This window comes from Capricornis sumatraensis, chromosome 23, assembly GCF_032405125.1.
Source record: "Capricornis sumatraensis isolate serow.1 chromosome 23, serow.2, whole genome shotgun sequence".
Classification (NCBI taxonomy): Eukaryota; Metazoa; Chordata; class Mammalia; order Artiodactyla; family Bovidae; genus Capricornis; species Capricornis sumatraensis.
This window is the reverse complement of record NC_091091.1, coordinates 9,171,910-9,197,137: the sequence shown is the minus strand read 5'-3', so window position 1 is coordinate 9,197,137 and position 25,228 is coordinate 9,171,910. Positions and strand designations below refer to the sequence as shown.

General features: G+C 42.7%; 1 protein-coding gene across 1 annotated transcript in view; it reads left to right on the top strand.

Moving 5' to 3' along the window:
- The first annotated feature begins 1,324 nt into the window (after window positions 1–1,324).
- The window catches only part of PRKG1 (protein kinase cGMP-dependent 1), a 1,398,992-nt gene continuing 1,375,088 nt past the window's right edge, over window positions 1,325–25,228 (top strand). The window contains exon 1 of the mRNA XM_068961335.1: window positions 1,325–1,590. Within this exon, the coding sequence (XP_068817436.1) occupies window positions 1,325–1,590 (266 nt within the window). The remainder of the gene's footprint in view (window positions 1,591–25,228) is intronic.

Genomic DNA, 25,228 nt, shown 5'->3' with positions numbered 1-25,228 from the left:
TCTTTAAAAAATAGATTTGTGGATCTTTACCTGAAGAAATGTTCCTCCCACACATCCAAACATGTTAGCTGTGATTTGTGAACAATACTCCCTGTGATATGTGTGTGTGTGTGTGTGTGTGTGTCTATAGGAATTAGCAAACACTCTGGGTCCAAATGTGTATAAACATCCGTTTAGCACTGAGTGTGGTGATGGGTGCAGAGGTGAGGGAGAAATACAGCTGGCCCAAGCTATTTTCCCTTAAAACCGGAGTTGTTGGGGTGAGCCCGCAATTCAGCACTGGTGGGCCCCACTTCACAACCAGGGTGGTGTGATATAATTTGGGTGCTCAGTATACAAATTTTAATAGTAGCAGATGAAATAGAAACCAAACTCCGAAGAAGTTTCCAATGGATGCATGGCCTTTTCCTTTTTGGTAAATATTTGGCTCATTATCATACACATGCTCCTCCAATTTACCCACCAACAATTTCAGTTTACTATTTCCACTAAAAGCTTATGGTGAAAAGACCTGGTACCGCGAGTGCCCTGTTATTCTTATTACTTGGGGTCACAAGCACAAGACTTCATACTAAGGAACACACACACACGTACACCCTTACCAAACAGGGCAGAAGAGAAGTAAAAGGTGAAAACGATGAATTCACGCACGTTATTGTCTAAAGGCAGTTTAATATTTATGAAATGTCTCTCTCTCACACACACACACACTCACGCGCACACACCCCACAAAGTCTTTAGGCTCCAGTTACAAGCGCTGCGTCATCTACCAGATCACATGGTAATTGTTGCTATTTCAAGGATCAAGTGGCATAAAGCTCCCCCCTCACCCCACCCCACCCCAGCCCTTTCCTTTGGTACCATATAGCGTGCAAGAGTGATTATTGTGTGATGGGGTGAGACCAGGCTCACTGGTCCAACCCTCCCAACTAGAAACCAGGCTCTCGGTGGGGTGGCGCGCACGCCGTGTTCTCACGAAGTGATTGGGAAAGGGGGACGGGGGAGGGGGTCTCAGGGGAGGAAGGGCAGCTCTAATTGGTTTCTCAATGAAAGATAATCACCTATTCCCCGGAGAGGCGGGGGATTAGCACTCTGCCTCTCCTCTCCAGCGCTTTTAGACTTCTCATCCTCCCCTCGATGCTTCTAGTCCATTCAGCAGAAGCGGATCGAAGATCGCGGCTCCTCGCGCCGCAGTAGGGGCAGCGCCGCTGCGCTCCGGGACCTAGCGCCCATTCACTCGCCCGGTCCGCTCCCGCCTCGCCCGGCTGCAGTCCCAGCCGCCGTCGCCCGAGCAAAAGTTTCGCGGAGGGGCTCAGGGAAAAACATGAGCGAGCTGGAGGAAGACTTCGCCAAGATTCTCATGCTCAAGGAGGAGAGGATCAAAGAGCTGGAGAAGCGGCTGTCAGAGAAGGAGGAAGAGACCCAGGAGCTGAAGAGGAAGCTCCATAAATGCCAGTCAGTGCTGCCCGCGCCCTCGACCCACATCGGCCCGCGGACCACCCGGGCACAGGGCATCTCGGCCGAGCCGCAGACCTACAGGTCCTTCCACGACCTCCGACAGGCGTTCCGGAAGTTCACCAAATCCGAGAGGTAGGCGCCGCCGGGGCGCGGGCGCGGCGGGCCGGAGCGGGGCCGCCACGCGGGGCGGACGGGCGGGCCGGGCGGCGGCGCGGGCACCGGGGGCTCCGGGCCGCGGCGGCGGGGCTCGGCGCCCGGCGCCCCGGCTCTCCTCGGCGCGCGGAGCGGGGGCGGGCCGGGACTGGGGAGTGTTTATTTTTATTTCTGCCCATCACGTGCTGCGCTGGTCTCCGCCGGGCTGGGAAAGGCTAGCTCCTCGGGGAAACGCGCCCCTGTGGCGTGGGGGTGGGGAGAAGGAGCGTGGAAAGTTTGGTCGCGCCCGCTAACTTGGCCGCTGCGCACCCCGCCGAAGTCGCGCGGTCTTCCCTTCGCGCACCCCTGGGGAGACTACCTCCCGGGACAGGACCCGGCCCATCCCGGGGCCTGGAGAGCTTCCTGGAGGTGACCCCCAGACCCAGGCCACAGGGCATGCTCCGTGCGCCGCTGGAGCCTCCCGGGAGCGGCGACGGGAGGCTGGACAGGGCGACCGCGTTCGGTTTAGGAACTGAACTTGCCCAGAGCCCGAGCCGGGCTGGGAAGGCGCGGAGGGGGTGAGGGGAGGGAGGCGGGACTGGGGTGCGTCTCCACTGCAGGGATCAGCCTCCGAGGGTCACTCTCGAGGCAGCAAGTGATGTCAGCAGGAAATTGTAAAGAAACACCACTTCTTGGATGTTGGTTTGCTCAGTTTGTGCCCCTTCCAGAAGTGTCCACCTCTTGGGCTGCATAGGGCTTGGAGGTGGCTCGGTGACCTTGCACCTGAAGCAGGTTTGGGGCTACTGCTCAGCCCTGTCCTAGAGTCGGTACTACCGCCCCCTCTTGTTTGTCTTCGGAGTCTGTCCCCGGAAAAAGTTGGGATGAAGAGGGAGGGGAGCTGCTTCTCTGGGCGCCTCCGGGCTCCTTCCTTCCCTCTTCCCGCCACGCTGAGAGCCAAGTCCTGCCAGTTCAAAGTTGTGTGTCGCTCTTTCGTGGTGCGCAGAGGCGGCCCGGCGATTTTGGCCATAAGTAGGAAGTATTTGCTCTCCGCTCGCTGCCTTCCCCGGAGAAGGCTGATCGATTGGTTGCAGCATTAAAGCGCCTCTGGACATTAGGGAGAGGAAGTGCAGACTCCAAAGCCCATTACTGGCTTTTAGTCTCTGGAAGTGCACGGCCGAAAGTGCATCTCGCAGGATATTGAATATTCCATTAGGCGTGCCTTCATGCCCGCCTACCTCTTATCCCTTCCTTCTTGTTAGATCACTTGGTTGTCTGAGTTCGGGGCCCTCAGGGGACCCCTAAATTAATCCCTCCCCCTAAGCTGACTTTGAGGCCAGTGCTTCTAAAGAGCACGTCGTCTTGTCCGTCCATCCGGGCCACTTGCAGGACTCTCGATGTCCCCCCGCTCTTCCCCTGCGCTCTTTCCTTGTCTGTTTCAATTGTGTACTGATTCCAGTGTACGTGGGATGGGGGAGGGGATCAGTGAAGCCTGCAGGAGTTGAGAGCTGTCAAAAGAAGACCAGGAGCTGGGAGTGGGTTGGGTCAGGCAGAAAGGATTTCACCTTGGGAACTGCAGGCCCACTCTGAACCAGCGTCTCAAGGGGCAGCCTTCAGGTTTCCTGAGCAATACTACACTTACAAAATGACACTGTCCACATGGCATCTTTCGGCCCACGCTGCCTTGGAAGTTCCTATCAAATGGAACAATGGCATTCTTCCTTCTCTTCGGCCAAGACTGCAATCAGAGCTAATATTTGGCCTTGCCATTGTTGGGAAGCTGCTGTCTCTTGCCTCAGCTGAGCTGCGCATTCCTCGGCCGCTGCCCTGCCCTGCGCTCAGCAGCTGGAATCAATCTACCCACCTCCTTAAGAAGCCACTTCATCAGCGGTCACCCAGCAGCTGTTCGCCTCCTAGGGCTGGCCGGCTGGGGCTCTATCGCATTTTTGAAATTTCAGATCGCTGTGTCTGGACTGTGCCCCTCCAAAAAAAAAAAGTGTAGCCAGCACCGCCTCTCCGCAGCAAAAAGGAAATTTCACCGGGGTCTGGAGAGGTTAGGAGAAGAAACTTCCCTCCCAGGATCCCCTCTCATTCAGGAGCTAGCTCTCAAAGAGGCACTTTTATTTTCTTTGATAAGAAATCTCCCTAGGAATGAGAGACGTTTTTGTGTGTACTTAGAGGAAATGGCTGATCTTTCAAACGTACACATCGTCTTCCTTATTCTGTCCCTCCCCCCTACTCCCAGAGCTTTCTGGTTAGGGGTAGGAACATTCATCAAAAGAGTGGATCATGCGCAGTAGAGATTAGTCGAGCGCATATTTGTGTCCGCAGAAACTAGCTGAAGTGCTTTTCTACTTATTCTGCGCGGATTTACCTTGGGACTGAGTGTAAACTTTTCCCCACTCAGCATGTAGTTTTACACTTTCAAATGGAAGCTTGGCGTGTATTTTCAGGAAGCTGACTCAGAGTTTAAAGAATTTTGACAGGTAGAACACGGGAATAGTAACCTCTGGAATTAGGTACTTAACCTAGCATTTAAAGAGACAGTACTGACTTACTGGTGCGGCACCTTATTTTGGCCAAGAAAAGAAACCATTAAAAAAGTATTTCTAGAATACAGCATTTAACAGCAAACACAGTGCTTTCAAAATAAAAGTGCATTTGCTAATTTTCAGATATTTGGATTTGGGAAATAGAGATCCCATCAGCTCATGCATCCTGTTAAAAGTTGTGCCATCCTGATGCATTTACTGGGACTGAAAGAGCCTGCTTTATCACAAAGCTAATGTTCAATTGCAGTGGCTATAGGATTTAGTGAGAGCTATTCATGCTATGGGTTTGTTTGAAACTTTACTAGGCCACCACCAGTTTTTATACTAACAAGATAATAAATATATTTTGAAAGTAGAGGAATTCTGTTTGGTGGGCAGAATGACAAAAGCGCTTTTGCCTATCACCACTGTTTCGGAAAATGATTGCAATCTGAAATATTTACATAATCGCTGGTAAAAATATCTTGAGCGTTTATTGCAGTGGAAGGAAATGGGAGAATTCAACGACTGTTGTAATCAAGTCAGTCCAATTAGCCAGATTTCCATGCGTCCGCAGAGGGTATAACGCACAAACTCCATTAAGAATGATCTAAGTATCTGAGGAATGCTTTAGATGAAAATTATACTAGAGAAAGGGAAGATCTGAGCTCTCAGCCTAAGTATCAAGTGTACAGTACGATGATCATGTTTAAAAAGAAAACATCCGACTTATTACAGTCCTCATTTGCAGACCCCTTCGAAAATGCCCAGTAGACATCAAACGATAATCACTGAAAACCGTAGGCTGTTTTGGATGATGATGGTGATATTTTACAGTCATATATAACTTTCTACCAAATAACTGAGTCTTTCACGTAGTTTTCTATGGGCTTCGATTCCCTGCATGCATATACTCCACATCAAGAATTACCCAATATCCTGATTCTTCCCTCTGTTTTTTTAATCACAGCTAAATTCCTTATTTTGACCACCCAGTTAGCTCAGAGGACTGCGTAGTTGTTGTTTTTAAATTAGCTTAAGCAAAAGCTGGAATCAATATCACTCTGTTACAGGAATAATGTATTATATTGCAAAGCTACTGAGCTATTCCTGTCACAGATCCCTTGATTCTTGATAATGTAAATTCATCCTTTGGAACTCGTACCTTCTTCCACTGGGACATGGGTGCTTCGGAATGGATGCCCCAGAAAACTCGTTGCCTTTTGCGTCTCTGATTCATTTCAGTTGATTTAACCTTCAGACTAAATCAAGGGATCTGGCCTAATTTTGATATAAGTAGCTTCAATGAAATGAGCAGGTACACCCACTGAATTCTGGGCCCACCTTATTAACTGTCCCAATAAAAATACACAATGCTTTAAAATCGCATCGGTAAGAATGTTAAAGATGGCTAACCCTACTGATTTTAACACGATGCTAAGCTCTTTACTTTCATCAGCTCATTGTTCTTTTCCCAGTGATCCTAAATCACATATGTACTTTTCATGTGAGGAATCTGAGGCTCAAAGAAGTCACTTACCTAAGATCTCACAGCCAGGAAATGCCAGATGTGTTTCAAACCCCAATTTTACAATTTTTAGAGCCCTAGTTCTCAGCTGCTATACTCTATAGCCTTGGAATCAGGAGAGTTCCATCTTATTAACTAGTGAATCCTTCTGAATAGGAAGAAAAGAACATGCCCTAAATTAGAATGCATTGTTGTTTTGGTGGTTTTGTTTTGTTTTTTTGTTTTACCTTGTAGCCAGCACAAAACTGAGCTTATGAAAAAGTGACCAGTGAGCGTAAGCAAATATGCCTCGATAGGCATATCCAGCACGTACACCTTGAATGTGCTGAGCTGGCTAGAATTTCCTCGGGTCCTTCTCTTGGAATTGGCATTTCCCAGTCATTCCTCCTTCACATCATGGGTGGAACTGATGGGCAGTGCAGGTAAGGAAGGATGTGAAAAGGATCTCTGTGGCTGCCTTTGTATACCACCCACTGTATCCTTTGCCTGTTGCCTTACAGATTCCTCCTGCTAATCCCATCATCCCTACCAATCCTTCCATCCAAAGGAATTTATTCCTACCTGACTACGTACCAATCTGTTGACCAGTTATCCTTTCTGGATTAACATAGTGATGTTTTAACAGGAGCTTCTGAGAAAGGACGTTCATCTAGTTTACTCTGATGCGTGGTATTTGTGATGAGAGTTGAAAGGGGGAAGAGCCGCGGAGATGGCAGGTTGTTTAGGCAGGCTTGATCCTTGTGTCTTGCCAAGAGTAGTTTGAAGAGGACAGGTTCTGTGAACAAGCACCTCACTTGTATTTTCAGTCAAAGCGATACAGAAGGCAGATAGTACTCTGGTTTTAATGATGAGAAAACTGAGCAAATCACTACTGAAGTGTCTTTTAAAGGATCTCAGAAATGGGACAAGAAGAACAATGTAGGTTTCTCAATTTTGCATCAGTACCAGAGTTGGTGAATTGATAGCTCTGAGTTATCATCGTTTATACTTACATTTTAAGACATATCCACTTTGCTTTGGGGTTGATTTGGGTTCTGGGATGATGTTCATTTTCCAGGTGTATTTGTAATATAGCAAGGGTTCTTGTTCTATCTGGATCATTGATTTGTGTATAGATTGCAAGTTTCAATTTAATTGTGTGTTTATAGGAGATTTGACTGACCCTCATGATAATATTTCTAAAAGACCTGAATAAACAAAAGATGTCATATGTTTTTACTCATTACTGACTGCTCATTTCCCAGTGCCCTCTCCCCACTGTATGTAGGAGGTGCTAAGAGTGCGTTAAAACCCGTTCTTTTGGTAGGATTTTCAGGTGATTTCATAGCTGCTCAGAGTAGGAATACTTATTTTCATTTTCCACCGAGAATTTGCTTATCAGAGTTCAGGACCCTATGTTATCTTGAATTCTTGTAGCTCTTGGAAGTTACTGTGAGCTCTGAGATAAACCAGGGATAGTGTATCCTGTTTCACAAAAGTGAAAGCTCAGAAGTTTGGAATTTGTCAAAAACGAGTACTGACCTGGAGCCCTGCTTTGTTAGTGTCATGTGCTGTGGGATCCCTGAAGAGAAAAGGGTGTGTGTGTGTGTGTGTGTGTGTGTGTGTGTGTGTGTGTGGCTATATGTGTATGTATATGTGCATGTCCACATATGTATACACATACACACAAGTTGCCGGTTTATTCAGTTTATGACTTTACACTTCTTACGGTAAACTCTTTGAGTTCGGCCCAATCAGTTTCCTGGGGAAAGGATGATTTCCTTCTTGGGCTGTTACCGTAAAATAGATGACAGCGTCTTGCAGCATGTCAAGGGCTTGTGTCTGACATTGGACGGGTCGTCCGGTGTTGTCTCCCAGAGCTGGTACTAGAATCCGTCTCTGTTGCTTCTTGTTGATTCCACCTTTCCCCCAGTGATGATCTCTACCTATTTTTCTTTGTTGTTGGATTTGCTCGTGTTGTGCACCTCTCTTTGGGGTCCCTGGTTCCTCTCTTTTAGCTCGACATCTGGAACTCCTGCCAGATCTATCAATGTTATTTGCAAAACTCATACAACCGCAAATGTAGAACAGAGGTCTTGCTCAGAACAGTATTCTAACCTTTCAAAATCTTTCGTGTCTTAAGGTATTTCAGATATTGTACAATTTGAATTTCCTAAAGTTTAAAAAGTAATTCCTCATGTTGAAAATATATGATGCTTTAAAGTATTTCTTAGTGAAAACTGGATATTTCCAAAGAATGTGTATCTTTGAAATAGGTCTGTTTTTATTATGTAAAAGCTTATAGAACTAATCTCCTTTATTGTCATTATGAACAGCAGACTCATTTTTTAAAACTCCTAAACTTACTCTGCACTGCTCCCGAAATATTGTTGGTGGATTAGAAACTTCAGTGTACCTTATGTTGCTTTTATTTTTTTTTAACATTTCCGTACTTTTTTTTTTTTTTTAATATGGGGTTATAGTAGAAACTCATGCTATCTTAGAAAAAAGTGTAGTTTTACGTTCAGTCAATACCAAGTTTATATTGGCTAGAAAGTTGTAAAATACTTTCTGTAATTTGTCCTGTCCAATAATGTTGGCTGCACAGTTAACCTTTTTTTTTAGTGCATGTTGATTTGACATATTCTTGGAAATTAGTCCTCAACAGTTAATATCTTGATCCTTGGAGTTGATTTGGATTGATTTTATTATGTGGATGAACGCACTGATAGCACTTTGGTGTGTAAGGGGATAACATGCTGATTTCATCTGAGTGTTTATTTAATAAGTGAATTTGCCTTAATAAGACAAATCCAGTAAGACATCTGCGGTAATTACCCTGTTAGGACTTAGTTTGAATTTTTTTTCACTTGTGATAAAGATTATGCAAGTACAGTTCTTAAATTATGCTGTACTGCTCCTCCTTTCTAAATCAGTTTAGAGAGTGCTTCAAAATGTGTTTTCAGTCCTCAGAAGTCTTTATTTGAGCATTCTGACTTCAAATACTGCAAAAATACTGCTGACAAACCTTACAAGGAATCCTAAAAGTACTTGCATGTTTGCCTCTTAAAAATACTTGTAGGCCTATTTGTTCAACTATATGATACTGATATTGCCTGGTGAGCAAATCCAAAGCCTTTGAGTAAATGTTAGTATTTTTCTTGATGCCTCTCATTGCCCTCACGGCATGGGTAATGTTAATTTCATGTCTCACATGACCATCCAGGAACTTCAACTACATATGCTAAAAATTCTCAAAATAGAAAATTCTTTTATATCTTAGGTTGTAAACCCCAGGGTAGAAACCAGGTCTGTTTATAGTAAAAATTCCAACCCTATAAAACCTTCAGCTTACCATGCATTTCTCTTCCCACATGCTAAATTTCAGAGGCAGGGTAAAAACAGCACATACCTAGAAGGTATTAAAAACAAACAAACAAAAATTCACCCAGAAACCATCTAGAGGATCAAACCAATTCATATCCAATTCAATCTCCTCTCACAGAGCAAGTTCACGCTAAAATATGCAGGGCGATATTCCAGGTCTTATTCCGGCAGATTGTAGCTGTAGCGTCATAGCACACGGTGGTCTGTGATTAGTTGTGAGGTTATAATGAGTAAATAGTAGATTAAAAATCAAACTTTGTGAATTACTTGCTTCTTAGAAAATAAGGTTGAGTGCATTCATAGGCACCTCTCAAGGGATGGTTTTTGACCTGCATTCCAATTGGCTTCCCAGGCTGGGAGGATGACAAATATATGGCAGGAAATAGCACAGAACCCACAGTCAGTCTTGTCTTTTCACAAGAGTGTGGTGCACGTGGGAACATCATTCATCTCATGAGTCACTGCAGAAGCAATGTTTGAAAACTTGTGATCTGAACTGTGGGTCTAAAATATCAACATCTGGTTGCCGCAACACTTAAAGCTACTTATTTAGAAATAACTGTTGTTAGGTTTATGACACTCTAATCAGCATGTGCGCATCAGAGCCCTGTTTCCCAAAGGGTGATGTTCATATACTGATAGCACTGGGGCTGCTTCTAGGTGGCACACAAGTTAATTTGTTTTATCTTAATAAAGAATTTGAATGCATTGAGGGAAAAGATGTAACAATCATATTAAACCTATGCCATGTGGCTTCTGTTACTTAGAAAGCTTTGTTTTAAAGGTTCATAGATTTTAAAGGAAAATGTAGAAAAATATAGGTTGTAAATAACATAGATATGAATAACACAGAAGAGGGAACGTTTATTTTAAAGTCATTTTCAACAAGGAATGAAACAGGTTGTTTTCATGCTCACCCTGTCTATGTTGTGGAAAATTCTGGCTAATTGAGTTCTCGCTGGACCTGTCTTTGAGTGACTCCTTGGATGGCTTTCAATTTCTCCACAGGAATTGGAGTGAGGACATAGATTTGCATGGAAATAGTGGGTTTTATAGGATATATTCTTGCTCTACTGATAAATCAGTCTGGTTAAGAATTACTCACTTCACTATATCTGCAGAGAAGTGTCCTATTTACCCCAGGTTTATGAATTCCTTTGCCATGCCACAGACGTAGGTGAACAGGACAGCTGGGAATTATTAAAGGATGCCTGGCCTCCAATCTCCGTCCAGCTTACCGTCCACGGGCAGCTCTGTCTTCCCAGAGGGTGTCCCCAGGGTTCCTCCTCGGATCCTATGAGTCAGAGTCTATGGCTTTGAAGGGCAGTAGTGCGGCATCCTGCAGCCAGAAATTCAAGGTTTTTTCCTTTCTCTATAAAAATACAATTTGGAAAACGTTTGGAAGGGAAAGTCTTTCATAAAATACCCATGTATTTTCCTGTAGTCTGTGTTCCCTTGACTTGTAAGAAACTAGACGAATCTAAAAGATTAATATTTTTAAATGTATTATTATTTAAAGAATAGGTTTGCAGAAAAATGAGAAAGGTACAAGGAGAAAGGCAGGAATATATTACAAGTAGGAGGTTGTTTTTCTTCAGTAGCAAAGTCGTGTCTGACTTTTTGAAATTCAACTCCATGGACTCCAGCATGCCAGGCTTCCCTGTCCTTCACTATCTCCCAGAGTTTGTTCAAACTCACGTCCATTGGAGATGCCATCCAATCATCTCATCCTCCGTTGTCCCTTTCTCCTCCTGCCCTCCATCTTTCCCAGCATCAGGATCTTTTCTAATGAGTCGGTTCTTCACGTTAAATAGCCAACATATTGGAGCTTTAGCTTTAGCATCAGTCTTTCCAATGAATATTTAGGGTTGATTTCCTTTGGGATTGACTGGTTTGATCTCCTTGCAGTCCAAGGGAGTCTTGAGCGTCTTCTCCACAGTTCAAAAGCATCAATTCTTCAGCAGTCAGCCTTCCTTTTATGCAAGCAGGAGGGGGAGTTGACAGCAACCAATTCTCATTTCAGAATACAGTGCAGGTTGTCTGCCTACCACGTAAGAAAGGAACTCATGAAGGTTTGGATATAGGTCCTGTCCAAAAGGTAGGGGGAAAGGGAGGTGGAGGGAGGAGAAGCAAGAAGGAAGAGAGCCAACAAGAAGATTCCAAAAATTACCACAAGATGGCAGCAGCACTATAATATTTAGCAACTGCACAAGTAGTTTGAAATAGCCTTTAGTTGAATTTTAAAATACATTCTCAAACAGACTCCTTTCTTTTTTCATTGCAGTAAAATTGATTCACTATAATATTAGATTAGTTTTAGGTGTACAGCATAATGATTCCTTGTTTTTAGAGACTGTACTCCATTTAAAATGATTATAAAGTGTTGGCTGTACTCGCCGCGCTGTACCATACATTCTGGTAGCTGTTACGCGTAGTAGTTTGTGTCTCTTAACCTCCTACCGCTTTCTTGCCTTGTTCCCTTCCCTCTCGCCATTGGTGTCCTCTAGTTTGATGTCTATATCTGTGCTTTTGTTTCTGTTTTGTTATATTTTAGCTTCCACACATAAATGAGGAATTCAAGTGTAAATGTTCTTAATATGAGAATTCACGTGTTTGGAAAGTGTAACGTTGAATTACATGCATTATTATAGTTTTCCAATAAATACTGATTTTGAGGAATGCGTTTAACAAGCCGACGTGTCATCTTCCCTTTAGTGTTTAAACCAAAAGAGAAACCAAGAGTGCACTTTGCACGGAGAACTCTTTGAACATTGATATCAGTCTGAGGGCAGTTCCTGAAGCACCTGTGAGGAAACTCTGGACTCACATTTGGCTGAGAAAAGAAAACTGAGACAAAGAATGGAAAATGTAAAATAGCAAAAAATATACATGTGTGAGGAGACAGAATAAAGGGAGTGTCTCACTACTCAGTCCTCTCTCCCCCAATAAAGAACTAAACACCATTATTACAAGAAAAAGGTCAGCTATTCGAAGAAACTTCAGTACTTGCTAATTGGTTATTTGCTGTCTCTGATAACTCTGCACTTCTGGAACACAATTATATAAATCCTAACATGGCCTGCTGCAGTCTGAGGTCCTTTTTAGAAATAAATTTTAAAACTCCAGTTAATATTATTCATATACATTATATATTTTCAAGAGAAAAGTCAAGTCTGTTATGGGGTGTCCAAAATATACCATGCCTTTCAACAATTTTAGAGTGAAAAGAAATGAGTGTGGTAGTGTGGTCTGACCTACCACAAAGGGATAGATTGTGCGTCGTACCTAATGGACTGTAGGGTTTTTGAATCAATATTCCCTTGGCATGTGCCATTCAGCCTTCCTGGAAAAGGCCATTGCATTCAGTCGTGACCCCTCTCATGTAAAAGCCCCCAGGGGACTGGAAGTGAAGTGGTTTTGGTGATGACAACATTTGTGCTTTAACACTGAGGAGAAATGCACTTACTTTGGTCTGTCCCTGTAACCAAGGGTTGATGCCAAAATGAAGCTGTACTGTGGATGAAAAAGAGTTCACGCGTACTCATGTGGCCTCTTTCATGGGCCTCTCTGCTCAGGTGTTGTGTTAGATTGTACTTGGATAAACAAGCAAGAGGGGAAAGAGAGAAAATTCAACACTGTACATTTTGATACCCTATTTGACAACATGTTGCCTTTGTAAAAGGTGTTTTGAAACTCTGTGATATGTTTATTTGAAGCCGCCAGTACAGAAAACTGCTTCTAAGGGCAGTCATTTATATTTTTCCTAGGTTAGGAAAAATTAATGTCATAGGGTCTATGACTGTGAAAAAGAATCGAGGAAAGATCAAACATATGTGATCCTTTCTTTTGTCTGCAGAGCTAAAAAAAGAGAAAATCCAGTCACTCTTAGAGAGAGAAGAGTGAAGCAGAGATAAGTGGCAATGCCTTTTGTTTTCTGTGATCTTTCTGGTTTGTTATCAAGGCAAGACAAATTCCTCAAGTGTGGAGGCAGGGTCTGAAGCATCCTGCCTTGAAATCCCCGGTTTATCTAGTCTCTCCAGGGCATTACCAAGGATGTCTTCACAGAATGAGACAGGCCCTGGGCTCACTGGGCTTCTTGATATTGGGGCGATTTTTTAAAGTTTCTTTTGTGAGGTTCTGCAGCTGTACTGCCGTGTTAAAATGTGGAGACACTTATTGATATTTGAAATTTGCTGATTTTAAGCTTTTCTTGGACCACGACTATGCTCCCGGTTGTTTTAATTGCTGATGGTAATGCCTGCTGGTTGTCAGACAATGAAGAGATGGACAAAGCTTGATCTTCTCCTCCCAGTTTTCCCCAGCTGCCTGCCAGCAGGCAGCCAGTGTTCGCTCTTCTGTATTTGTATGCTCACTTTTGTATAGAGAGCCTCTGTGTTCATTTGGAGTTTGGGCTTATTGTTTGCTTTCCTAACTGAAGGAGACTCATCCCATAACACTCCTCAGCAACCTGTGTTCTTGCCTCAGCTGTAGCCCCTTCCTTTCTAGAGTAGCTCATATCAGTCTAACAGCCACATATTATTCCATTGTATCCATGTGTTAAGCTCATTAATATTGATAGTTACTTGTTTTATTGTATGTAAGCATAAGCCACACTGCAGCTAACATTCTTGCACACATTTCCTCATATGTCTTTTATTTATATATAGGATAAAACTTCCAAAGAGTGACAGTGGCAGGTCAAAAAAGTTGCTAATTTTCCGTGTGACTATTTTAGTTTGTGATTATTCATAAACTTTCTATATCAGATGAATGCTCTCTAACCATTTCTATTAAAAAATAAAAAGCATGTGAATGGCATTGACAAAATCAATTTTCTATATTAAAACCAGAAATTTTAAAAAACAGCCAAACATAAAACTATTGCAGAAACATGTGGAAAGTCCTTATTTCTTTTTTATACTTGAGTTACAGTCAGGAGAACACTCTTTTTTGAGGCAATGTTTATGTGCCCTTTTACTTTTCAGATTTATAAAGTCCATACTGCACATTTGGCTTGATTTTTTTTTTTAAGTTGAATAAAACTTTTGAATTCCTACAATGTGATTTTTTAAAGTAAGGATACAATTGTTTGTGTATACTGCTCTTAAATAACTAAAGTCCATCTTTAAGAATCACTGTGGTTTGTTTTTCTTTCTTCAAAATACATTTTTGATACTTTAAAGATTCTAAGGAGCTTGCTTCCACTTGGGAAAATAACGAATTCCAAATCTCTCGGCTACATTTTTTTTAAAGGCTAGTGGGAAGATTTGGACATATATGGTATTGTAACTAGTCAGTAGAGCTTTCTTTTTATAGGATGGCAACCTCTGGGAGAGTTTACTTTGCTTCTTTTGATCACTGTTATGATATTGAACTAGATTTACTGAAAGGTAATTTTGCAAACATTTATTTGGATTAGAATTCAGTCATATCACATAGATTCAATCATGAGGTTGAAGCCAAAAAATGAAACTGATTTTGGAGAGTAAGAAGAGTAATCTCAGAGATAAGTCCAGCCTTAGAGAGAAATGACCTGAAACTATCATGATAATAAAAAGAATGGGCTTTGGAGCCACAGACCTGAGGCTGACCTCTGACTCTTCCTATACCTATGGCTGTGTGACTGTAAACAAATTGCTTTCCCTCTCTGAGCTTTTGTTTCTACTTGTATGAAATCAGGATGATGCTACTTCCCTCCCTAAGGCTTTGTATATGAGGGATACTCTCTGTGTACACAGTTTAACAAAAGAATGTGAGTGTACAGTGTTAAGTAAGAGTGCTAGCAAATGTGTAACAATGAAAGGTTTGAAAAATTCTACAGATCTTTTTTTTTTTTTTTTACAACATTAGTTCTGGTATTAACACGTTATAGAACTTAATGCCTAGAAAGGATTTTAGGAGATATCCTTGTTCATGCCCTTTCCTGAACAGAACTTTAATGATACACAATTAAGCAAGAATCTAGAAGTTCAGAGATAATGTGATTTGCCAATGACATGAAGCTTGTTATTGACAAAACTGAGATTAGATCCTTCTGTCTCTTATTTGCCATTCCAGCTCTCCTTAATCCATCTTAAACATCAGAAGTGATGAGTGAAATGAGGAAAACTAGAAATTTGTAAATTGGAACAATGGGACAAGTGGAAACGAGATGGTTAAATGCTGTCTCTATGTTATATATATATAAGTAAACTATACACATATGATAAAACAGAGCTAAGGACTCAAAATGTGCTATTATCCAATTTAGCACTCCAGACAACTCTGGGAGACTGTTGGTGTAAGTTTCTTAGAAGAGCCGTTTCTTAAAGATCCTGGATTTAAATGAAACACTACCATGAACTGCCTAGAAAGGATGATAATAAGACAGGAATGCTCAGGGAAGCAGCTATGTCAGGCTTAGAAAAAGACACTGGAAGCACCGAAGAGTTTTGGAGTGGAGGTCCTTCCCAGCAGGAGCCTCTCCATGGCGAGGGGTTATTGATTGACAGGTGTCATCCATCAGACTGAAGCCCTGTTTCCCAGGAGCTTCTCTGTTCCTTCTTTCATTGTCTAGTGTGCAGTCCTTGGAACTGACGAGGGCACATCTTTTCATGGCTAGTGGAGCTATAGGCCTAGAGATTTGGGTGGAGGCTCTTTGTAGATGTTCTAACAGCCTGAAGAACATTCCCCGTCTGTCCCCCTCTCCCCAAGTTGACATTAAACTTACATATTTGTGTATTGTCAGTTCCTGTTTGCCATTTAGAGGCTGATTTGACTGCATTAGAGCTTTTCAATTTGGACAAATACTAGTCCAGGTTTTATTTCACCTAAGGCCATTTCATCGATCAGTCTATCAGCTCAGATCGGGGTGGACATATGTCATAACCAAAGCCAGGTTCTCTCCTTGCCAGCCTGACACTGTCATTAAAATACACCCCAAACCTCAGCTTCTGTAATTGTTGAGAACCTGGTGAGGTTGCTGAGAGGTGTAAGTGAGGTGGCTTACGCAATAGATTTAGCTCACTGCCTCGTGCAGTCACTCAATAAACTCCAGCTCTCATCGTTCTTTACTGATTCCGACTTCATTCACAGAATGTGTCATGACTTCTAACACTGTGCCAGGATATCCACATATACTCTTCCCTTATTTCTTACGCCATGCTTGGTTCTAATTCTGCTCATTAGCTCTGACCCTATTTTTGGAGTCATTTCCTGAATCACAGATGGTGCTCTGACAGAGGCCCTACTTAGGACTTATTTTTCTGTCTGCTTTTCATTCGCTGCGTAGTGTCAGCTTTCTTTGTACACATTTGACACCCCTCCCCCACTAGCCCACCATACTGGAACTTCACCATTCTGTACCATTAGAGATTTAGCTGTATTAGGCCCCCTCTTCAGCTATCTGCTCTCAGAGTTCGGTAAACCCAGGGCTTCTCAATCGCATTTGAATCACCTGGGGATTCTTACTAACTGCAGTTTCTGATGCAACGGTTCTGGGAAGGGGCCTTTGTAATTAGCTGTCGCGTGATGCTGATGCTACTGCCTTCAGAGCCTTAAATAGTGAGGGATTAATCAGTGATTTTTCTCCGATTCCTCCCTCCTTTCATCTTTCTTTCTTTTTTTTTTTTTGCTACTCAAGTTTTCTATACAAATAAAGTACAATCAGGTGCACTAGTGCAAGTTAATGTGTTAATAATATGTTGAACATGGATTACATTATAAGATTAACTCATTATCTAGGAAAGCCTAGAAGAAGCATTCTAGTATTTTTTCTTGTTCTCGATCATCGGCAGGCACAGCTGTACAGTATAAAGACTGAGCACAGAGGCTGTGGAATCAATTAGGCTTCAGTTTAAGGCCACTAATATCTTTGTCATGTTGTCTAACCTCTTGGAACTTCTGTTTCTCATCCCTAAAATAGGGATAAGAAGGCCCACCTAAAACTGATGCTATGCCAAAGACCTGTTGGAAGCATGCTGTAAAGGACAGCTAGTGCTTCTGCAGTTTTTTTAATACTAGAGTTCTAGAGACTCAGGTCAATTTGTTCCCAGTGAAAAATGTGATCCAGGAAGAATTTTAGTTCAGATAAATTGTTAACATAAGAAAGATTAGTTCAGCGTTGGTGAGAGCTTACTCTGTACAAGGCACTTTATTTACATGAACTCATTTGCCCTTTTCAGGGCTTCCCTGGTGCCTCAGATGGTAAAGAATCTGCCTGCAACACAGAAGACCCAGCGTTCGATCCCAGGGTTGGAAAGATCCCCTGGAGAAGGAAATGGCAACCCACTCCAGTATTCTTGCCTGGAGAACCCCATGGACAGAGGAGCCTGGCAGACTGCAGTCCATGGGGTTGCACAGAGTCGGACACGACTGAATGACTGACACTGCTACGCTACTATTTGCCTTTTTCAGTCATCCCATGTTTTCTCCCGGTGCCGCCAGACAGGACCGATTCCATTGCACAGATGAGGAGACCTGGTCCAAACATCAATGAGGTGACTTAGTCAGAGGCTCTCTGGCCCAGGACACTGTTTGATTCTGACACTGTGTTAGGTGATAATCACAGCAGAAGCCCAGGGAGAACCACCAGGAAAGTGAAGACTCTTAGATCATTCCAGGGCCCAGGGGTCCCTAAACTCTGGTCCATATAAACATCTCAAGGAAACCGTTGCAACAAAGATCCCTAGGCTCCATCCACAAAGATTCAGACTGAATAGATTTGGGAAGTTTGGAACGAGGACATTTGCCCAGTGGCCCTGCAGAAACATCTCCAGAGATGTATTCTGTAGGCAGGGGGGTCATGTGAATTCAATTCCCTGGGCGGCTGTAACAGATTACCACTAACTGGATGTCTTGAAACAACACAAACATACTTGCGCAGAGTTCTGGAAACTGGAAGTTTGAGTTCAGGGTGTCAGCAGGACCATGCTGTCCCTGAAATTTCCAGGGGACAGGCCTTCCTTGCCGCTTCCGAGCTTCTGGTGGTTTTCTGAGCTCGTTGCTGTTTATGGCTTGTAAGTGCACGGCTCCAAATCTCTGCCTTTGCTCGCATGACTGTCTTCCCTGTGTGTGTGCCAGTCATTGAATTTAGGACCCACCCTCGTGCAGGACGACCTCATTCTGGTCACATCTGCAAAGACCCTGTTTCCAAATAAGGTCACGTTCATAGGTTCCCGTGCGTGCATGCTAAATCACTTCAGTCATGTCTGACTCTTTGCGACCCCGTGGACTGCAGCCCATCATGTTCCTCTGTCCATGGGATTCTCCAGGCAAGAATACTGGAGTGGGTTGCCGTGCCCTCCTCCAGGGGATCTTCCCAAGCCAGGCATCCAACCTGCATCTCTTGTGTCTCCTCCATTAGCAGAGGGGTTCTTTACCACTAGCACCCCTTGGGAAGCTCCATAGGTTCCCAATGGACATGAATTTGGGGGGTTGGTATTCAACTCATACACCATGCCATCTGTTTTTTATCTTCCTTCCGGCCCAAGGTACAAAGCTGTGACTTCAGAAATCCACTAAGGCCTATGGCAAATGAGATGAGGGGTGAAAGACATAGCGAGGTAATAATGCATGGTTTTATAGAGGCCTTTTCACTTGGCGTTTCTAGCTGTCCTCTCCTCTTCCCACCCCTTTTCTCATTTATCAAAGTTTAGGATGTTGGTTGACAGTTCTTTGGTTGAGATGAAAGTATTCCTCTCTTGTGGTTCCACGAAATGTCACAGGTCACTGGTAGTTTATGGTTCTCTTGTTTTCGAGGTGTGACTTTTATAAAGATTTACAGGAAACTGAAATTGGGCTTAAACTGGAGACAACTAGTGATTTTCATTTCTGTAGACTGTAGTCTTCTTACCTGTAATTTTAGAGGGAAAGAAACTTTTACACTGTAATTTCAACAGTTTACTTCCCTATAATTTTGGTAAATTGTTTCCTTAGGGTTACAAAGAACAAGTGGAATAAACCTCAAATAGATGTAGTACGATAAAGGTAATTTTTCTTTGGCACATTTATCTAGTTAATGTCAGCATACAAACTCATTTGTAAAAATCTCTGAATGTTTCAGCCAATTAGAATTATATGTTTTAAAACAGCAGGGTTATATTTAGGTGTAGACTCTTTTTTAGGTTGACATTATTTATATATTTTGAAGTAGAATTTATGTGGTTCTCTCACTTCTTTCCCAAGCTAAGGTGTACACACACATACTTTGTAGCCTAACTAGAGGGTTTTTGTTGATATATCCTATAATACAAATTGTATTCCTACCACTCAGAATTTAAACTTTAAATTTTGCAGTTAAGTATTCAAAAGACAGTATGAATTTGTCATATTGGTAATTTGGTTTTATATAAAATTATGTAATATAGGAAATCAACTTATCATTTGAAAATACAATTTAAAAATGTATGATAGTATAGGTGTATTTCTATTTGAGTATATTTAATTCTCAAACACTTTTCATCCAAGATGCTTCACAGAAGCTAGGTTTCTGGGAATGGTTTTGGGCTTCTTGATGATATAGAATATTTAATGATATATTGTTCAGTATGGACATCCCTGGTGGCTCAGACGGTAAAGAATCCACCTGCAATGCGGAAGACCTGGGTTTGATCCCTGGGTTGGGAAGATCCCCTGGAGGAGGGCATGGCAACCCTCCAGTATTCTCTTCTTGCCTGGAGAAGCCCTATGGACAGAGGAGCTTGGCAGCTGCAGTCCATGGCGTCACAAAGAATTGAACGCTACTGAGCAATTGCTCAGTATGGACTCATTGAGACATTTTAAAAATTAAAAAAAAGTCTATAGAACATTTGTGCTATCCAGACACACGTGTCCGTTCTTCTAGAGATTATATATTCCTTTTGTTTTGCTTGCCTCCTGTCTATCTGTCATCTGATTTTTTTTTTTAGAAGGTTTTTCTTCTTACTGTTGGAAGAGATCTTAGGGATAATCCAAATAGCCATTCATTTTATACAAACTTGACTGGAAATAGTCTCCCAGGAGTGGGGGGAGGAAGAGTCAGCAAAGGGTGGCTTCCTTGGGATGGGAAATTGGTCCCCATTTTGTGGAAATTTTCCAGGGCCATCTTTGGCACTTGGTAGTAATTTAGGTAGTTCGCTGTATAAAGGTAATTTGAAAGGTAGATGGGGAATTCCATGTTGAAAGTGCAGAAAAATGAATTCCGCTACTCAATATTAGTCTTTGGGACTCTGTAGTAAGCATCTTTATGAATTGTCTGGGTGAAAATATCAGTAATATCTTGGCATACTATATGAGTTAGTAATTATATTGGAAATAGTATCAAGATCCCAAAAGGCTATGATGGGCAAGAGAAATGGTTTATAATTGTAATACACCCAATGCCCTCCTACTCATATCAAATATTTCCTAATACTCCCTGGGTATCCTGAAATGAAATTCACAAGTAATATTATCTATCCACACACGTAATTGTGTGTGTGTGTGTACATAGTATCCTAATGACAATATTTTTTAAAAGAAAAGAATATAATGTAATATAATCAGATAATTTGTGGCTTAATAAGTAAGTTCTTGGATTTCCAAGTTGCAGATGAGCACACGACAGGACTACACAGTAATCTGAACTAACGGTATGAAGTGCTTGCATTTTTTCCTAAAATCATTTCATAGAACAACTGAAAACCTATCATTGGTTCTGGTCACTAATGGCATTTCTGTCAAGTGACCCAGTTTTCCAAAACGTTAAGCATTGTCTGTAAAGTTTCTTATAAAATAAAGTATCTGTTCCTCTTAATTTCCATGGTAATAAGTAATTTGTAGTCCTGGCAAACAAAATATAATTTAAGGCCAGGCAAAAATAATTATTTCATTTACATGTAGTAAAACAGAGTTAAGTTAAAGGCTTAGGTAACTGTATATAAATTTTTCCTCTGCATGAATTAAGAATTAAATTTAGAGCTGTTTGGATTGTAGAATAATTCTTCAATCTGTAGTTTTCTATAGATTGCTGGACATGGTGATAACCACAGTAACATGGAAGCACCCCAGGAATTTCCAGAGTTCCCACAAGGGGGCAGTACTGCCCCCACTGAGAATCCCTGTGCTAGGAGTTTCTTTGGAACTGTCCACTTTTGGTGGGGATAGTTCTTTGTCTTATGGCGGGGGACATAAAGGCGTGCGAGATGGAGCTGTCCTGTGCACTGTAGGATGTTTAGCAGTATCTGAGCTTCTTGTACATACTAATAGTGCCCTATCCACACTGTCGGTTAGGACAACTAAAAATATTTCCAGACACTGCCTGTTTTCTTCTGGAGGGCATATTCACCCACGATTCAAAACACTGAACTGAACAAAAATATGTTTTAATGGGGAATTCGGGAAAAAAACTTTGCCCTGGAAGGAACCATGGAACAAATTTCACAATTAGCATTGACCTCATGGAAACATTTGTGAAAGAGCTAGGGACTGCCTGTAATTACTTTATGAATCAACCAGGAGATGTGATTCATGTACATCAGTACATGAACATACTGTCAATTTTTTGCTAACTTAAGAAAATTTTATTTTTATGACATTTTATTCAATAGAGGACTTGTGATCACTTAAAATGTGCTATTCATACCTTAATCAGAACTGCTTATTCCTAAGAGGGGGATTTTGCTCCATCCTGGGTACTTTAACAGTTACTTGTGTTTTGATATTTCATCGATTCCACATGGTTTCAGTGGGTAGAATGAAGACGAATGATTTCATGTGACAGGGGCAGTGTCTTGCCCAGAGTGTGGAGACTCTTTTCTAACAGAGCTTCCTGATGGTTCCAGATTGAACTGCTTTTTGGCTACAACCAGGAGAGATTTGTTGACAACTGACTTTGATAAAGGAGAATCATTTTTAGGTTGAAAATTATTCTGAATGATATATGTGTATTTATTCTGTACTATGGATAAAAGTTTGAGCAAGCTCCGGGAGACGATGAAGGACAGGGAAGCCTGGCATGCTGCAGTCCTTGGGGTCGCAAAGAGTTGGACGTGACTAAGCCACTGGACAACAACTTGTTATATATTATATTACTATTGTAAATTATGAAAAACGTGAAAAGTAAAAGTGTTAGTCACTCAGTCATGTCCAACTTTTTGTGACCCCATTGACTGTAGCCCACCAAGCTTCTCTGTCCACGGTATTCTCCAGGCAGGAAGCCTGGAGCAGGTAGCCATTCCCTTCTCCAGAGGGTCTTCCTGACCCAGAGATTGAGCCCTGGCCTCCTGCATTGCAGGCAGATTCTTGGCGATATGAGCCACCACATCTATATTATAAATGTATATTTATTCTAAACTTGTATCCTCTCTGCAGGAGCCTTACCAGGTAGTCATTACATCTGTAATGAATGCTTTCCCTACCAGACGGTGAACCACCTCCCTTCCATGACCATTTCCAACCATCTGTGTGTGTACAGTCAGAGAGTGGCTGAGAAGCTACCGCCAATGTTCAGAATGAAAACATGCATTTTAAAATGTATTGAAAGACCATGCATTCATTTATTTATCCATCCAGCAAGCAGTTATTTACTGAGTATACACTTTGTGCCAGTCGTTATTCTAGGCACGGAGGAGGGTGCAGTGGTCCCAGTCACGTGTGACTGCCGGTCTAGTAACAAACGCATGTGCATGCCAAGTCTCGTCAGTTGTGTCTGACTCTGTGCAACCCTGTGGACGACTGTAGCCCTCCAGACTCCTCTGTCCATGGGATTCTCCAGGTGAGAATACTGGAGTGGGTTGCTGTGCCCTGCTCCAGGGGATCTTCCCGACCCGGGGATCGAACTTGTATCCCTTATGTCTACCTGCATTGGCAGGTGGGTTCTTTACCCTTAGCACCACCTGAGAAGCCCTCTAGTAACAAAGGTAAGGTAAGGTAAAGTCGCTCAGTCGTGTCCGACTCTTTGCGACCCCATGGGCTGCAGCCCACCAGGCTCCTCTGTCCATGGGATTCTCCAGGCAATAGTACTGAAGTGGATTGCCATTTCCTTCTCCAGGGGATCTTCCCGACCCGGGGATCGAACCTGGGTCTCCCGCATTGTAGACAGACGCTTAACCGTCTGAGCCACCAGGGAAGTCCAATAGTAACAAAGGCAAACAGTAAATCAGGGAACAAATTTTTTTAAAAAAGTAAAATTTCAAATTGTGGTGAATGCTAGGAAGGAATAAATAATGGTGCTGTGGCAGAAACTAAACAAGGAGGAGGCTCTTTTAAATGGGGTGGTCACAGGTGAAAATTCTTAGGAGTGGTGTTTAAATAGAGACTCACAGGATGAAGAGTGAGTGTTCTACAGTAGGAAACCGTTTTAGACAAAGGAAGAATGCATGCGGAGGCCTGGCATGGAGGAAGACATTGCATGTTTGCGCCCCAGAAAGAAGAACCATGTAGCTGGGATGTGATGGGTGACAGGAAGTGTGGCATGCACTGCTGCTGCTGCTGCTGCTAAGTCGCTTCAGTCGTGTCCGACTCTGTGCGACCCCACAGACGGCAGCCCACCAGGCTCCCCCGACCCTGGGATTCTCCAGGCAAGAACACTGGAGTGGGTTGCCATGTCCTTCTCCAATGCATGAAAGTGAAAAGTGAAAAGGAAGTCGCTCAGTCGTGTCTGACTCTTGGCGACCCCATGGACTGCAGCCTACCAGTCTCCTCCGTCCATGGGATTTTCCAGGCAAGAGTGCTGGAGCGGGTGCCATCGCCTTCTCCTGGCATGCACTGAGGTTTCAGAAGTGTACAGGGTCCAGCTCAGGTAGGGAAGAGGTAAAGCTTAGGAGGGAGAACACAGACCAAGGAGCCGGAGAGCCTGTGTTCAGGTCATTTCACTTGATTCAGCCTCGTTGTTCCATCTGCAACATGCAGCACTGAAACCATAGGCTTGCTGGAGTAATCACGAGGGTTAGATGAGTTAGTATATGGAAAACACTTAGAACAGTGCTTGCAGTTACAGATATAAGCCATAGGCTTGCTGGAGTAATCACGAGGGTTAGATGAGTTAGTATCTGGAAAACACTCAGAACAGTGCTTGCAGTTACAGATATTAGATGTTGCTGCTGCTGCTGCTACTGTCATCACTGGCTTTGCTGATCATGTTAAGAAACTTGGGTTTTATCCCAAGAAGGAAAAGCCATTGAAGGGCTTTTCAGTTTGGACCTTTTTGTAAAACTTTTAAACAAGAAGTAATAATGTGAACCTAATAAGAAAACAGGCATAATTACTGTAGGATAAGTAAGCTTTGAATGTGACATCCCCAACAAAATAGGTTAAGTTGTCAAAGGGCAATCCTTTTAAAAAAAAAAAATCAAAGCTGTCCCTTCAGATGATTTGAGTCATTTGGCAAATAATGTAGATAGGCCACTCAACATTCGAGGAGGATTTATTTTAAACAACTTCAGTCCGTGGTGCCAGCATGTTTTCCAAGCTGTCATATAATAATAAGCAGGAAGAGATGCTTGCATGATAATAAAATCTAATTGTTAGGAATAAGTTTCTGGGTCCCTAAAGATGGGAAACTTTAGACATTTTAAAAAGGTAGGGGAGCCTGAAAGAACTTCTTCTGCTATGAACATGGCTAATGTCTGTTAACTGGGTTTCTGCAGAGCTGTATTCTTGATTGCATTGCAGTCTCTTTTCTTGCTATAGCTTTTGGTTCTGCTTTTAAGCCCTTGATGTCCCTCTCTGATAGAAGCGCACTGGGGCATTAGGTTATTGATTATTGTTGGTGGAAGAAGCTGCTGTTGCCTTGTGGGTGCCACTGCTGGGTGCAGGCATTCTCTCCTTCAGGTTCTGAGATGCCCAGAGAATGCCATCAGTCTCTTATCCTATCAGTCAATGGAAGATGGTGTCACCTCTGTTTATGTGAACCAGAGTTGTCTGATATAGCTTGCAGTGAGGATAATCAATTCTTAAAAGAGTAATGATAGTAATCAAATCCCAACTGTAAGCCATAGAGCTTTGGGAGGGAGACATTATCTTGGAAACATTTTTTTTTCTTTCAGACTTCTGGTCTCTGATAAGGCACTCCTTATCAAAGATGGGGCTGCATGTGTAGTTAATGCTGGCTACTCATTGATTTGGCTGCCCATATTACCAAGGGCGGTGGAGACTAAGGAGATGAAGAACTGAGAAAGCTGATCTGTGACCTCACACTCACTTGTTTAATCCTACAATTGTGCCCTATGACTTAGATATGCCTCTGGGCTAAAAAATAAACCAAATGCAGAGACTGAGT